Genomic DNA, 16,867 nt, shown 5'->3' on the forward strand with positions numbered 1-16,867 from the left:
TTTTCCGTCTTAATTTCTTACGACTTTTATACAGTTTTGTATTGTGGGAGGCGTAGTTAGACAAATTAGTTGGGGGGAAAGTACAAAGTTTATACTGAGTTAACACTTTAAGGACAATAGGGATGAAAAGTAGAAAATGTTATTTATGAAATAAAAAAATTATATTTGAATGTTGTATATTAAATAATGTATATCATAAATTAATTTTGAAATGGTTTATAGAAAAGTAAAATCTTTAAAGGTTTAAATATAGATGTAACAAACAATATGATTCAAACGGCAGATTTAAAAAACTTTCAAAATTTCAACAATTGGACATGAGGGAAGTTAAAGACTTGAAATCTGATTTCTTTTAAAGCTGAGTAATAATTATTTAACGCATCGTATTATAGACAGCTTTCCTCGGATATTAAAAATGAAAAATTATCAGATTAAAGCCCTGGAGGCCCTCCACAGTGCAGTGGTGAGGTAAAGTTTAGTAGCCCCGCTGAGTTAGGGCCCCCTGCACGGGTAAGGTTAGGTTAAACAAGGTAAGGGCTCTCCTCCACAGGGATTAGTTCAGGTAAAATTAAGTAGCTCCACAGGGTTAGGGCCTCCTCCAGAGATTGAGTTACGTTTAGTTAGGTTAGTTTAGATGAAATTGAGTAGCCCCATAGGGTCAGGGCCTCCCACAGGGTTTAGATTAGGTTAAACAAGGTTAAATTAAATTAGGTTAGGTTATATTGAGTTGTCCCGCTGAAATAGGGCCCTCCACATGGGTTGGGTTAGGTTAGGTTAGGCTATGTTAAGTTAGTTTAGGTAATGTTAAGTACCCTTGAAGGGTTAGCACATCCATAGGGGTTAAGTTATGATAGATTAAGTCAGATTAGGTTAGGCTAAGCTAGGCTAGGTTATGTTAGGTAATATTGAGTAGACCCGTTATGTTAGGGGTTAGGATAAAGTTAGGTAGGGTAGGTTTAGTAAGATAATCTTGGGTAACCCTGCAGGGTTAGAGCTGCCTCCAGGAGTCAGGCTATTTTAGATTCAATTAGGTAAGGTTAGGCTAGTTTAATTAATATTGAGTATCCCAAAAGGGTTAGGGTCCCCTGCATTGGTTAGTTTAGGTTAAGTTAGGTTTATTTAGATAGGAATAGATAATATAGAGTAGCTTCGCAGGATTAGGGCTCCCTGCAGGGTTTAGGTAAGGTTAGGTAAGGTCAGATAATATTGAGTAGCCTAATGGGTTTGAAACCTCCGCAGGGGTTAGATTCACTTTGGCTCAGTAAAATTAGGTTAGGTTAGGTTTAGTTATGTTAGTTATAACAGAAACCCTCCAGGATTTACCCCCCTTCCCAGGGGTTAGGTTAGGTTAGGTTGAGTTAGATTAGTTTAGGAAATATTAAATAATCCTGACAGGGTTAAGGCCCTCCAGAGAGGTTAGGAACGGTTAATATTATTGGATATAAATTTGTGCATATACAGTAAATTATAATAACATTATGATTTTATGAAAACATTCATAAACAACATCTATAAATGCAAAGATCTGAAGTGGTAGGTCAAACGCACATCAACATTTGTAGAGTGTAAAACTGCTTAAATATAGTATACTGTTTAAGGACATACTTACATTTTTAGGACTTAATTATAGAGAAGCTTCGGCTAAAACACTGTACAATGTTGTCTTAGGAATCATTATTTCAATTATCGCCAACTATCGCAAAAAAAAATTTAAAATCAACATGTTTGAAATGGACATACAGAAATTCTAGTAACATTTACTTAACAGATGCTATGCTTCCTAAATCGTATTTGACTTATATAGGAATCAACATACAAAATTATTTAATTGATAAGAAAAAATGTCTAAATTAACAAAAAGAGCTAACCGTCACGGCCGGACAGACAAACTGACCGATCGACCATAATTATAGAGAAGCTTCACTTTAAAAATTTCCGAATTCATTATTTTCAATTTATTTGTAATTTAGAGTGTTTGCGGTGTTCTTTGCTCAACTAGTCCCTTTGAGGAAACCATAATTTTTCCATAAAGATTTAGCCATCTTTATTATATAGCAGTTAAAATCTTTAGCTTTTTCAAATACCAATTCTTACAGACGAACACATTAAAATTTTGAGTTATAGAGTAGTTCTTCTACTAAAAAAAATCATTTGGTACAACTAATTTGTCTTAACTAAAGCATTTGTTTAAAGTCAAAAATATATAACAACATTCATTTTGTATGTTTACTCACTGAGAACTATCGCCAAAATTTCAAAGAATTTAATTAAACGAAAAAATCTAAAAATTATTATTGATTAATATAATCTCGAACGGTTGTTATTAAATTATCTTTTAAAATTAAATTTCTTTTTTCTTTTAAAAAATCAATACAACAATGTACCTAATAACATTGTGTACAATTATCAATTTGAATGTAGAATAATAGAGGCGTTTCAAGGGGGGCGTACCAAAAAGTGGTTAATTCACCACCATTAATTAAACAGTTTTGAGAATAAAAATATAAAAAATATTGATTTTTTATACATGTATCATATTTTATTTCTGATTATCTTTCATTTCAACAGTAACGGGTGACTTTAGCTTAGGCGTCAATTTATTCGCAGAATATAAAATGTGTTCACTTTAAAGTAAAACGAGGATGACAACATCCATAAAATCAAATCAGTAAAAGGACATACTTTCATATTTAGGATTTGATTATAGAGATGCCTTGCTTATAATAGTTTAACTTATTTTCCTAGGAATCATTATTCCAAAAATCAGATAAAAAGGATAAACAGCATCTTTTAATGGAGTTACTGACTTTCTGATAGATAATATAGAGTTGCTACGCTTTCTTATTCGTACAAAACTGTTCTAAATTGTGCCTAACTGTCATAGGAATCATTATGAAAAATTCGAAATTGATATGACAATTCTAAAATGTCGATTTTAATTATTATTTCATACAAAAAATGTTGTCAAAAAAGTTACAAATCAGCATGTTTTAACCCTTAACAGTCGGGCCCCTTGCCGCACCTTAATCAGTCGGGGGGGGGGGGGGGGGGGCGTTCAACGCCCCCCCTTATTATCTCAGTTCCTATTAGAGCAAGTCCCCTGTGTTATGATGAATTTCCGACCTTAAGTAAGTCAAAGTCAATTTTTGCTTCCTTCACCCTTTTATTTAACAACCTTTGTTTTTAGGTCCTTTTTTACTAAAAAATTTTAAACGGCTGTAATTTTTTTATTTTTGAAGCTAGAAGAAAATTTTTTTGCAGAAAATGTTTATTTTTATGTAAATTTTATATTTGAAATATCAAAACATAAATTTCAGCGGCAGCAGCTATATTTGGCAGCTGCCAGCCGCCGCAGTCGGCGGTCGGCGGGAAAACGGCGGCGGATCTTTATGAAATTTTAATACATTATGTAGACATGTAAGAAAAGCTTAAATTTAAAGTTTGAAGTCTCTAAGTCAAAAATTGCGGCCACAGGAGCCTTTTAAAGATTTCTGGAGACCTGGAGGATCAGGACCTGCAGGATCATACCTGGAACCTGAAATTGACTTGAACACCTGTATTTAATATGAGGATGTACTACTAAAGGATATTTTAGTATTTTGGTAAGATAAAATGCTTTGTTTAATTAAAAAAAAATATTTTTGTTCTTTACCTGGATGACTCTGCCAGGTTTGCTGGCATCCTGTGCCCGCCAGGATGGAGATATTCAAAAAATTCCAACTCTCAGTTATGTGTCATACCCACACTTAAAAAGTCAAGCAGTATGGGCTCTTTATCTTTCACACACAGAAAATGAGATAGAAAAAAACGGATGGGGGGGCGTTCAACGCCCCCCCCCCTCTCCGACCGTTAAGGGTTAAATGAACGTACAGACTTTCTTGGTAGAGTTGCTACACTTTCTAATTCGTATGGACGGACGTACGGGCGGGGGGACCGATCAAAATTATAGAAAGGCTTTTTTTAAAATGTTTGCAGGAACAAATTGAGCTGAAAAATGAATCTTTTATTTGTTGGCAATTTACTCTATAATTTAAAATGTCTTTTAGTCCGTCTAAAAGAGTGTTTGTTTTATAAAGAATTTCTGTATTTCCTACCCTTTTACTTTAGTATCGAAGCTACTCTATAATTCAAAATGTCCGTATTTCGGTTGGAGACAAAGTGGGGGGAACGTGATTTTCTCGGCTCCTATGACAGATAGAAGGCTGAAACTTTTTGTCAACATTCCCAACACTAACGAGCATAATTAACTTTAACACATTCATAGCGGTCGGACTGCTTTTTAGCAGGTTTTAGGCTATATTTGTATTTTTCAAATTTTTCACCATAACTTTGGTGTTTATGGTCCGATTTTCAAATCTTTTTTAGTTATTGATATCTAAATTAAATCCAGCATATAATTTACTTTGGCCGTTGGTATGTCAATCATTATAGAAAATAAAATAAGGTTTTGTGTTTATTTTTTCCAGTGAATCTTTTCTTGATTTTAAAGATTACTCTTTCATTCTATTTGTATGTATTCCCATCCACGATTTTTGTGCCACGCTACTTATGGATGTTGTCATCCTTGTTAGGCCCTTTTTAAAGATTTTAAGCTGCTGTAGTTTTCTTTATTTTTGAGGGTAGAAGAGCAATTTTTCCAAAAAAAAAGTTTATTTTGTATTAGAATTCTCAAAATATAAACTTCAGTGGTGTACTTGGAAGCTGTCTGCCACTGCAGTTAGCGGTTGGTGGGAAAATAGCGGCAGATTTTTATGACATTTTAATATGTCATGTTAACATGTTAGTTTAAGCTTGGAGTTTAAAAATAAAATTATCTTAGTCTAAAAGTGCTTTCATAGGAGCCATTTAAAGTTTTATGCAGGTCATACCCAAAACCTGAAAATTACTTTAAACCCTATATTTTAAATTGATATGGACTACTATAGGATCTTTTAATATATTGGTAATGTAAAAAGCTTTGTTTAAGTAAAAAAAAATATTTTTAATCTTCACCTGCATGATCCTGCCTTGTTTGTTCGCATCCTGTAACCCCAAGGATGGAGATGTGGACTCTCACACATAAAATTAGATAGAAAACATCTGAGGAACTCTAGAACAATGGTTTCCTAATAGTTTATTTGTTTGTTTTATCAAGGTAACGACTTACGGTCGGAAATTTTTTAACAACCAGGGAATATGCACACAACCTTCTTGCTGTAATAGAAGATGATATAAAAGGTTAAAGGAAGCGTTCAATGCCCGTCCCCCTCCTCCCCACTCAAAAACGGAAGGGGTAAAGCTACCTACAACTGCCATTGTTTTCAAAAATGATTATATGAATGGTGTCAAGAAGTTTCAGGTGTCTATCTTGAATAGTAGCTGAGAAAATCACCTTTCCCCTACTCCATTTATGACAAAGTTAAGTATAGATGGACATTTTGGAAATAGAGTAGCTTCGCTACTAAAAAAAAGTGTCATGACATCCTAGAAGTAACTCGAATTTTTACATTAGTTTCATACGAAGTTGTCTGCGATGTCATCGCTAATTTTTAAAATCAAATTGATATTTTTGTTATACAAAATTAAATTTCTTGATAATTTTAATTGCTTTTTAATACAGAATGTATATATTCTAAATATAAATTAATTTTGTTTCTACTAAGGCGTTGCAAAATTTTAAGTTCGCCAAAATTGAGATATGCCAGAGAGCCGGACCCACCATTTTAGGATTCACCATATTCACATTAACAAGGATGACAACATCCATAAAAGCGAAGCACTGAAACTGTAGGACAAACGGACATTAACACTTGTACAGTGTCAGAACTGAATAATCATAATATAAATGTATAAGAGTCAAAACAAAATTGTAAGTAAATTTGTTGAAAAACTGCTTGATTCAGGATAATGTTTATGAACATACTAACATTATTAGGACTTGATTATAGAGTTGCTTCGCTGATTACATTATACTTTGTTGTCCCAGGAATCAATATACCAAAAATCAGATTAATCAGATGATTAGATCACATAAAAATTTGTTGTTAAAAAAGTAAAAAAATCAACATGTTTAAAATAGACGTACGGACATTTTGGTGCTGATTATAGAGTTGCTACGCTTTCTAAATCGTACCTAACTATAAAAGGAATCACCATGCAAAATTTAAAATCGATAGGACAATTCTAACATGCCTAAATTAACGATAAAAGCTATCCGTTACGGACGTACGGACGGACCGACCCTAATTATAGAAAAGCTTCGCTTTTAAAAATAATACAATATTTACAAAATTTGGTATTTCATATAAAAATACCAATTGTTCATCATATTTAAATTTTATGTTCTATGGTATCAATACAATTTTTATCCTCAATTTCTTCTCATTCTATTTCCTGTTTAATAGTTTCTTCTACATTCTCAGCCTCCATCTTAATGGAGAGAGGATCTTCATCAAGAGTTTCTTCTTCTTTTACCTCAAGTTTCACATTAGCTTCACCACAATCAACAAAACTGGTAGAAGCAGAAGGTAGTGATGTTATCTCAGCAGATTTCAACCTCTTAAAATGTCCAGCTGATTTATTATGTTTTGTCAATTGTTTACTAGTTTTATAAGATTTCTGGCATAATTCACAAGAGAATAGCTTCTTACCTGTATGGATCCTCTTATGGTCATTTAAATGACTTTGTTGTGTGAAAGCCTTTTCACAAGAATCACAAGAGTATGGCTTCTCTCCAGTATGGGTCCTCTTGTGTACAGTTAACTCTTTTCTTGTAAGGAAAGCTTTATCACATGTGTCACAATTGAATGGCTTCTCTCCTGTATGAATTCTCTTATGTACCGTTAAATTGCTTTTTGTAGAGAATTCCTTTTCACAAGAATCACAAGAGTATGGCTTCTCTCCTGTATGGGTCCTCTTGTGGACAGTTAACTCTCTTTTTGTAAGGAAAGCTTTATCACATGTCTCACATTTGAATGGCTTCTCTCCTGTATGGATCATCTTGTGGACAGTTAGTTCACATTGCTGTAAGAAAGCCTTTTCACAGGTATCACAAGAGTATGGCTTCTCTCCTATATGAATCCTCTTATGGACAATTAAATGACCTTGTTGTGAGAAAGCCTTTTCACATGTATCACAAGAGTATGGCTTCTCTCCTGTATGAATCCTCTCATGGACAATTAAATTACCTTATTGTGAGAAAGCCTTTTCACATGTATCACATTTGAATAGCTTCTCTCCTGTATGAATTTTCATATGTCTTGTTAAACTAAACTTTGTAGAGAATTCCTTATGGCAGATATGACAATTGTTCATGATGGATTCTTAATTGTGCTTGGACCTGAAATAAAAAAAAACAAGAAGAATTTCAAAGAATGATTATTTGTGTTAGTACTCAATAATTCCATTATAATGGCTTTAGTATAACACCTACTCTATAGACTATATCTATGGTGTGTCCATACGTCTATCAATACCTAGATACAAGTATTCCTGATGTATTTTTAACCATCCATATTTTATTTAGAAAAACTACTCTACATATAGGGTGTGTCCGTCACAAAGTAGGTAAAAGTATTCCAAATGTACTCTATGAAAACTCTCTCTTTACATCCATATCTTATTTAGTATAGCTACTCTATATGTAGTGTGTGTCTGTCACTATGTAGGTAAAAGCATTCCAAATATATTGTGCTATTTGATATTTTAGGTAAATAATTGAATGCATAAGTTAAATTTGTACTGATTAACATCTATTACTTAATTGGGAACCTCTGTTTAAATATATATGTTGCAGGTTCGAGGCCAGCAATCTTCCATTCACCAGCTACGATTGTTTTATCCTATTTGCTGATTTAATCTAATTTGTATCATGTTTTGTTTATGTTAATATTGATTATGATCATATGTCCATAGCCTTAATAAAATGAGATCATGTCACCTGCAGTTATATTATTTGTATTCAATTCATATTATCCTTTCCAGATGAGGTTTTAGTTTTGGTATTATAAAATGTATGTTTATATTTCAGTATGATTGCAATGCTTAATAAGAATGGCGGAAAAGTTCGGTGCTGTTAATACATGGTTCAATAGTTAGGCTAGTTACCAAAATAGCCGGTTTTTATCCAATTATCAACCTCTAAAGTAAGTTGATTTTGTGAAAATAAGACATATATATATATCTAATATGTATGTAACATAAGAATGGAACTTTCAAGCCTTGTTAATTTAAATGAAACTCTTTTAATTATATATGGCTTATAAATGTTGTTTAAATCATTGAAAAGGAAAAATAGGGTCACTAAATTAAATTTTAAATATATTTTATGATTCTACCCATTTACATCCTAAATCAATCATATACGATATCTTTAGTATCTACTTAATAACCTAAGGCCTCACTACAATGCCTAACCAAATAACTAAAGAGTGACCAAATACCTGTTTTTATTTGTGATATTCTTATTATTCCATGTAATCAAATTTCATTTTCCTATTCTGAAAATATAAAAAATAATAAAGAAATGAAAGATTACATGTACAACAAGCAAGAATCACACATTTACATAAAGAGATAACTTTAAAATTCTTATTAAATCAATTAAAAATGCATCAAAAAATTCTGTTTAATAAAAATAACTTAGTAGGTATGTAATATTTTTTTTTTTATAGACTTCAATTGAATATACTGAAAATTGATATTTCTTATCAAATATCATTTATTTTATTTTTTGTATAAAATTAATACTATCATGGAGTTAATCATATTAAATTTTATGTTCCACAATGTCAAAATTATTTATTATATCCTCATCAGGATTCTGTTCACAAGAAAAAAGAATCATTATCCTCAATTTCTTCTTCTTTTTCCTATTTTATAGTTTCTTCAACATTCTCAGCCTCCATGTTGATAGAGAGAGGATCTTCATCAAGATTTTCTTCTTCTTTTATCTCAAGTTTAACATCAGCTTCACCACAATCAACAAAACTGGTAGAAGCAGAAGGTGGAACTGTATTCTTAATAGATTCTAACTTCTTCAGATGTCCAGCTGATTTATTATGTATTGACAGTTTTGAGCTATAGGAATAAGATTTCTGGCATAATTCACATTCAAATTGTTGAACATTTGTATGCATCCTGTTATGTACTGACAAATCACTAATGAAAGAAAACGTCTTTTTACATAAATCACATTTGAAAGGTTTGTAAATCAAAGCACCTTGTTGCGAGAAAGTCTTTTCACATGTATCACAAGAGAAAGGCTTCTCACCAGTGTGGGTTCTCTTATGAAGAGCTAAAATACTTTGATGTGAGAAAGCCTTTTCACATGTATCACAAGAGTATGGCTTCTCACCGGTATGGATCCTCTTATGATAAATCAATGCAACTTTTGTACAGAAATCTTTTTCACACGAATCGCAGGAGTATGGTTTTTGTTCTAGATGGGTCCTCTTATGGACAGTTAACTGACCACTTGAGCGGAAAGCTTTCTCACATGTATCACATTTGAATGGCTTTTCTCCTGTATGAATTCTTATGTGTCTAGTTAAACTACTCTTTGTAGAGAATTCCTTGTAGCATATATGACACTTGTTCATGATGGATTTTTAGTTATTCTTTCCCCTGGAATAAAAAATATTTATTGTAATACTTGTGAAGAAACAAAAACAATAATTTGAAGACTTCATAACTTTTAAATACTGATTTTAGTATAAATGATAGTCTATAATTAAAGTGAGTTCGTGTATCTGTCACTATGTTGGTAAAAGAAATTCAGATGTAATCTATGAAAATTCTCTTTTCACATCTAATTCTTATATCAATTTTTATATTTAAGATACATAGTACCTATAGAAAACCCATCCTAAACACCAACTATTTTTAAAAATAATTTTATATTACAGAAAACTTATTCACTTTAATGACAGACAGACATCCTACATCTTAAACAAATATTAGGATTCTAAATATTCTGCTGCATAACATTTGTAATATAGAAAACTAACTTACTTTACTTTGCTAAACTCAAATCTCTTGTTATTTTTTCCTTCTTTGCGTTTTTCTTTCTTTTCATAATCTTAAGAGTCTCAATTCATTTTATTTTCAGTCTGAAATAGATATAATAATGAATTTACAAGTTACACAATTCTAATGAGACCCAACTAATTGTATATAATCGCCACCGCCGCCGAAAACCAGTATATCCCATCAATTTTTTTTTTGCTTTTTCCTGCTAAATTACACAAATTTGTTTCATTCAATCAAGACAAACTTACTATTTTCTAGGTAATCAGTTGACCTTTTATTTGCTGTATATACATAAAACGGTTTTAGGCGGTAGCGGCGGTTCGGTCGCTAATGCTACTCCTATTTAAAGGACGCCTGCAAAAAATACCACGCTTTAACTGCTGAAAGACTGCCTCAAGTAGACCTAATACCCCAAATTTAAAGCCTTCAGCTTTAATAACAAAAAAGTTCTAGGCTTTTCAAAATAGCATTTTATGTACAATGAAACTTTTAAAAGATTTCCAATGCTTATAAAAGAAAAAACAATATTAAATTACGTCGCCTAGACACAAAATTATGACTTTATTTTTGTCAGAAACTTAGATTTCCGGTAACTGATTACATTTTTACAATAAAAACACCACATCTCATAGTCAAAATCCATGAAAAAAATTCGATTTAAATTTTTAAACGAAAATCAAACGGAAACAAAGGGGGAAACTAAGACAAGCTCAGCTGTGATTGGTTGCTTAGCTGATTCAGCCTTCTGATTGGCTACAGTACAATCGGTACAACGCAAGTTAAATTTAATTTTTTTTACTGATTTGACTATAAAAGTGGGTATTTTTATTATAAAAATATAATTAGTTACTGGTTGCCTAAATTTATGACAAAAATAAGCTTATAATTTTGTTTCTAGGCCACGTAGTTTAATTTCAAAATTTCTAACATTAGCACTGCAATTCTTTCAAAATTTTCATTGTACATAAAATGTCATTTTAAAATGCCTAGAACTTTTTTGTTATAGAAGCTGAAAGCTTCAAATTTGGGGTATTGGGTCTACTTGTGGCAGTCTTTCAGTAGTTAAAGCGTGGTATTTCTTGAAGGCTTCCTTTAAAGTCTTAAAACACACAACTTTATGGAAATCTGCGAAAGCTGCTACTACCTTTTTAAACAGAAACAGTATCTACACGATTTAGTTGAAATATTATTAATTTTTACAATGTTATATCAATTAGTACTCCTAAAACTTAGGTTATGGTAAATTGGGTATGTACAAGGTAGACTTATGTTAAAAGTTAAAACAATAAGATACTGTCTATTTACACATTTTTAAAAATGAGATTATTTTCATAGAGTTATGATTTTTTCTTTAAAATTGATTTTAGAGAAGTAATATTATTTACACTTTACATCAAATCTTAATTACAAACATAATACAGCTCTTGCTAAAAGACAAATTAACAATTTAGGTTCATTTATTTATCTAAAATTTTCTTTTCTATTTTCTTAAACAATTTCTTCACTCTCAATTCCTTCTTCATCTCTTGCCTCCTCTTTTATAATTACTTCCACACTCTCAGCCTCCAACTTTATAGATATAGGATCATCATCAGGAGTTTGTTCTTCGTTTATTTCTTGTTTAATATTAGCCTCACCACAATCAACAAAACTGTTAGATGTAGATGATAGAACTGTATTTTTAGTAGATTCTAACTTATTGAGATGTCCAGAGGATTTTTTATGTCTTGTCAAGTTTGATCTATCATTAAAAGATTTCTTGCATAATTCACAAGGGTATAGCATCTCTTCTGTATGAATCTTCTTGTGACGAGTTAATGCACTTTGTTGTGCAAAAGCTTTTTCACATGTATCACAAGAGTATTGTTTTTCTCCTGTATGGATCCTCTTATGGACAGCTAATTGAATTGGTTGTGAGAAAGATTTCCCACATATATCACAAGAGTATGGCCTTTCTCCTGTATGAATCCTCTTATGTTCAATTAAATGACCTTGTTGTGAGAAAACTTTTTCACACAGATCACATTTGAATGGCTTCTCCCCTGTATGAATTCTGTTATGGGTAACTAACTCACTACTTGTACGGAAAGCTTTTCCACAGGTTTCACAAGAGTATGGCTTCTCACCTGAATGAATTCTCACATGTATTGTCAAGTGACCTTGGGTTGAGAAAGCCTTTTCACATATATCACAATTGAATGGCTTTTCACCTGTATGCATTCTCATATGCACTGTTAAATGGCTCTTTTTAGAGAATTCCTTGGAGCATATATGACACTTGTTCATGATGAGTTCTTAATTGTTCTTGCACCTGAAATAAACAAAATATTAGATGTAATACTTGTGCAGTGTAGAATTAAAAATAATAATTTTAGTTACTTTATAATCAAGGTATTCTTGTACGTCTGTCACTATGAAAACTATCTCATTACATCCATTTCTTACTTAGTATAGCCATCTTCTAATGTACATGTTATGTAGGATGTGTCTATCACTATATTGGTAAAAGTTTTCTAGATTTACTCGACATAAACTCTATCTAATCTATGGTTTTATAGTAATTAAGACATGTTAGAATTGTTCTGTTAATTTCAAACTTTGGGAGATTTAGTTACGATTTAGACAGTTTAGCAACTTTATAATCTTTAACAAAATTGCTGATCGTTAAATATTAATTCCTATTAATTCCAACAAGGTAAACTAATAAACTATTTTGTTTAGTCCTAAAATCGTAAGCATATCCTTTAAACATTATCCTGTTTTCAAGCAATATTGCTTCATATTTACATACAATTTTGTTCAAACATACAAAATTGTATTACGCTTATTTAGTTTTGACTCTCTACAGATGTTAATGTCTGTATGTCCAACAATCTTCTATTACATTGCTTTTATGGATGTTTTCAAACTTGTTTTTATATATAAAAATTAACTTACTTAGATTTGCTAAACTCAATTTACCTATGTATGGTAGTCTTCTATTAGAGACAGACAGACATCCTACAACTTTAATATTAAGTTCCTAACGTCCGCTTATCTGTTGGGAAGGTGGCGGGTTCGAGTCCTCAGCCCGCATTAATACTAAAGATGTAAAAATAAGTACCTACTGCTTCTCTTTCAGACGTTATAGATTTGGAGTAAGAGTAGGGGGGAACCTTAGCCCTAAAATAAGGTATGCATGGGAAGTCCTTGGCATGGTGCACTAGTGATCTAAAAACTTTGCTCAGTCATAGGTTGACTCACCATCCATAAGGTTGAAGTGTAAATTACCCACAAGCACTAATCAAAGTGTCAAGGGAAATGATGGGAAGGATGCAAACTCGAATCCGCGTCATACCAAAGACGTTAAAAAAGGTACCTACCTGCTCTGTTCGGCACAGGACTTCATAGAGTTTGAGTAGGGAGAATGCCTTGGCCCCAAACAGACGCAACTCACTACCATGAACAGTTAGGATCTCCAGACAAAGATCTTGCAATCAAAGGGTTGGTTGTCTGCAATGTACTGTACTACGGGTATGAGGTGAAGGACCATTAGTCTGGCCTTGAGTTGACAAGATGACGGTTCAGTTCAGGTGCAACTCACCCACACAAAATTAACATTAACATTAAATTCCCAAAGATTCTGCAACATAATGTTAATAATATAGAAAACTAACTTACTTTACTTCTCTAAGTTTAAATCACACAAGTTTTTTTTTTTTTTTATAATCTTATAGCCTCAGTTCATTTTATATTCATTCTGAAAATAAATTTAATAATAATTTTACATATGAAACAAGTTTAATTATGAGAACTAATAAAATATGAAAAAATGATAAATATACCTATTTTGATTACCAAAAATTAAAGAAAGTACACAAAACATTTTGGCATTCAAGAGAACAACAGAAAAAATACAAGGTGAGTCAGAAAAAACTGAGTTTTCCGATTTTCTGATAAAACCAGTAGGAATATGGAAAAAACAATTATAGGTTCTTGTTCTCTATAAAAATATACATTAAACTTAGACAAGGTGTTTTTGAATATCTATGAAAACAACGTCGCTTTTTAGAGCATAAAGATTTCAAAAAGTGTGTTTGATGACTTTATTGGCCATTATTTTGTACTTTATAGGTAGATTTATTTATAATAAAAAATATCTACCATTCTAAAAAGATGAACAAACATTTTTTTGATTATTAAGATTTTTATTCAACAGATTGTAAATATTTAACATCTTAAAAATACAATTTATTTAAATCACATTATAAATCAAAGTTTTGTTGTAATCTATTGTTAAGATTTAATAACCCATGACTGAAAAACCAGCTCATGACCGGAAATATTTCATCTTGTTACCTAAATTCCTACTCCTTCCCCCTGAATTTCCTCTATATTTGGTGCAAGACTGGATTTAATCTCCAAAATCTCCGCCCCCTTTTGACAAATTATACTTGTGTGTTATAATCCATCATAATAACTTCATTTAAACAGGGTAGGGTTACTAAAAAGCATTTTTATTTTTAAAATTCAAACCTTGATAACTTTTTTATCTTAAGAGATTTTTTTGTCAAATAAAAAGGTTTTTTTTCTTTTTACTATAAGCTACGTTATTATATAAGATTCTTTTAAACCACATGCATCACAATCAAGAAATATGAAAAAATGACAAATTACAGTATTCTAAAAATGCTTTTTTGAGGAGCCAAAAAGCGTTTCACCTCTAAAACTCATTAAAGTACTTTTCTTAGATCTTTTTCTATATAAATATTAAAATTTTAAGATTTTTTTATACAAAATAGATGAGTTATTTCAATTTTTCTTGGTCAACATTTTTCACACAAGACATTTTTTGACACCATACACCTATCATAGAGGCCGCATTTTTAGAGATGATGAAAAACACCTTTTACAAGTTTGATGTGCTTTTGTACAGAGAACAAGGACATATGATATAATTATTTTTTTTGTATTCCTTCTGGTTGTTTCTGAAAATCGAAAAACTCAGTTTTTTCTGACTCACCCAGTATATAAACAGAAACATTACCTATATAATTTAGTTAAAATACGATTATTTTTTTACATTTTTTTTATCAATTCATATTCATCAAACACAGGTAAGAGTACATTGGGTATGTAAAAGGTTAGTTTAGGGCAACGCAGATTTGTGGCCAAACAATAAAGCAAATAATATATATATAAGATATCACCTAAATACACATTTTTACAAATAACATTTTCTTCAAAGAATCATGATTTTTTATTTAAAATTGATTTTTGAGAAGTAATATTATTTACACATTACATTAAATCTTAATTAGGAAAATAACATAGTACTTGCTACTTCATTCAATTTATCAAACACTTTTATTTTTATCTACTTAAACAAATTCTTCACTCTCAATTCCTTCTTCATCTCTTATTTCCTCTTTTATAATTACTTCCACACTCTCAGCCTCCATCTTTATAGAGAGAGGATCCTCATCAGGAGTTTCTTCTTCTTTCTTCTCTGTTTTAATCTCCTTGCTTAATTCTGGATGCAAATATTTGTGGATATTTAAGACATCTTTAGATTCAAATGTTTTGTTACAAACCTCACACGAGAAAGTAGGAGGTTGAACTGTATTCTTGGTAGATGAATGGATCATCTTATGAACTTTTAACATGCCCCGTGTACGGAAACCTTTTTCACATGTATCACAAGAGTAAGACTTCTTTCTTGCATGGATCCTCTTATGTCTAGTCAAATCACCATTTGTACAGAAAGATTTTTCACATGTATCACAAGAGTATGGCTTCTCTCCTGTATGAATCCTCTTATGGACAGTTAAATTACTTTGTTGTGTGAAATCTTTTTTACAAAAATCACATTTAAATGGCTTTTCACCTGTATGAATTCTCACATGTGCTATTAAACTACTCTTTTTAGAGAATTTCTTGGAGCAGAAATGACACTTGTTCATGTTGAATTATTAATTGCACCTTGAATAAATAGAAATAATGTAATACATGTATAGAGTTGAAAATAGTAAATATTTTTTCAAGCCCCTTCTGTCCTGTAGCCCGACCCTGCAATACCTGTTGTGTACTAGCTCTACAATGCTACCCTAACCTAACTTAACCTGAACTTAAGTAAAACACAAAAGCACGAAATCATTCTCTCCAATATACAGGAGGGGGGGGGGGGGGAGAGAGTTATGAGCTTCACTATGCACTTTGAGGGAAATCATTATTATTTTAAATGAAAGAATAGAAAAAAATTTCTAGTGGACTTTTCCCATTATAGGTTTGTATTACAATCCATCAAAAATTAAAACTATACCTATACTTGTAACAAGATTCCTTAAAAGAGAACTGAATCATTTCAGTGGTATGCAAAGTCTCTTTATGGGGACAGACAAACATTTACTTACTTTAATTTGCTAAAATAAACCATACCTATGCCCTTTTTTCCTTTCAATATTTCAATAAAATTCAGTTTTATAACATTCAGTGTTATTTCATTTTATATTTTGTCTGAAAAAAACATTCAATTATTATTTTACAAGTAACAAAATTTTATTTATGAGAACTAATTAAAGATGAGAAAATGATAAATATAAATTGGTTAACAAAAATATTAAGGTATACAACACATTTTGGCATTCAAGAGAAGGACAAAAACATCATCTATGTATATGATTTAGTTGAAATATAAGGCGGGGCACCTAGGCTTTATCTTTGGACTGAGAGGATAGGTTATTAGTGATAAAATCATTCTTATATGATGAATTTCACAAAGTTTTAAGGTTTTTTTAAAAAAGGCCTCCAGGTTCCGGAGCTCCAGGCCTCCAGGTGGTCTCTGTACAGGTAAAAATGGAATACAAATTTTTTTTTTAAA

The 16,867-nt window shown here is 31.4% G+C and overlaps 3 protein-coding genes across 3 annotated transcripts; all 3 read right to left on the reverse strand.

Annotated features, from left to right (window-relative positions):
• Positions 1–6,264: 6,264 nt before the first annotated feature.
• On the reverse strand, positions 6,265–10,109 carry LOC145330233 (uncharacterized). Its single transcript, XM_080174843.1, has 3 exons — positions 9,991–10,109; positions 8,421–9,603; positions 6,265–7,318 (listed from the first exon to the last, which is right to left on the reverse strand). The coding sequence occupies exon 3, from the start codon at positions 6,976–6,978 to the stop codon at positions 6,361–6,363; it is 618 nt and encodes a 205-aa protein (XP_080030969.1). The 5' UTR covers positions 6,979–7,318; positions 8,421–9,603; positions 9,991–10,109; the 3' UTR covers positions 6,265–6,360.
• A 599-nt stretch (positions 10,110–10,708) lies between these two features.
• Positions 10,709–13,749, reverse strand: LOC145330235 (uncharacterized). The gene is made up of 2 exons (XM_080174845.1): positions 13,669–13,749; positions 10,709–12,319 (listed from the first exon to the last, which is right to left on the reverse strand). The coding sequence occupies exon 2, from the start codon at positions 12,292–12,294 to the stop codon at positions 11,497–11,499; it is 798 nt and encodes a 265-aa protein (XP_080030971.1). The 5' UTR covers positions 12,295–12,319; positions 13,669–13,749; the 3' UTR covers positions 10,709–11,496.
• Positions 13,750–14,991: 1,242 nt separating this feature from the next.
• Positions 14,992–16,505, reverse strand: LOC145329284 (uncharacterized). Its single transcript, XM_080173345.1, has 2 exons — positions 16,426–16,505; positions 14,992–15,969 (listed from the first exon to the last, which is right to left on the reverse strand). The coding sequence occupies exon 2, from the start codon at positions 15,948–15,950 to the stop codon at positions 15,369–15,371; it is 582 nt and encodes a 193-aa protein (XP_080029471.1). The 5' UTR covers positions 15,951–15,969; positions 16,426–16,505; the 3' UTR covers positions 14,992–15,368.
• Positions 16,506–16,867: the final 362 nt, after the last annotated feature.

Source organism: Acartia tonsa, chromosome 10, assembly GCF_053477335.1.
Source record: "Acartia tonsa isolate MP-2025a chromosome 10, ASM5347733v1, whole genome shotgun sequence".
In the NCBI taxonomy this organism is placed as follows: domain Eukaryota; kingdom Metazoa; phylum Arthropoda; class Copepoda; order Calanoida; family Acartiidae; genus Acartia; species Acartia tonsa.

Bases quoted from the DNA above. Each gene is read 5' to 3' on its own strand.
- LOC145330233 (XM_080174843.1), bottom strand. From the start codon at position 6,978: ATGATCCATACAGGAGAGAAGCCATTCAAATGTGAGACATGTGATAAA.
- LOC145330235 (XM_080174845.1), bottom strand. From the start codon at position 12,294: ATGAACAAGTGTCATATATGCTCCAAGGAATTCTCTAAAAAGAGCCAT.
- LOC145329284 (XM_080173345.1), bottom strand. From the start codon at position 15,950: ATGAACAAGTGTCATTTCTGCTCCAAGAAATTCTCTAAAAAGAGTAGT.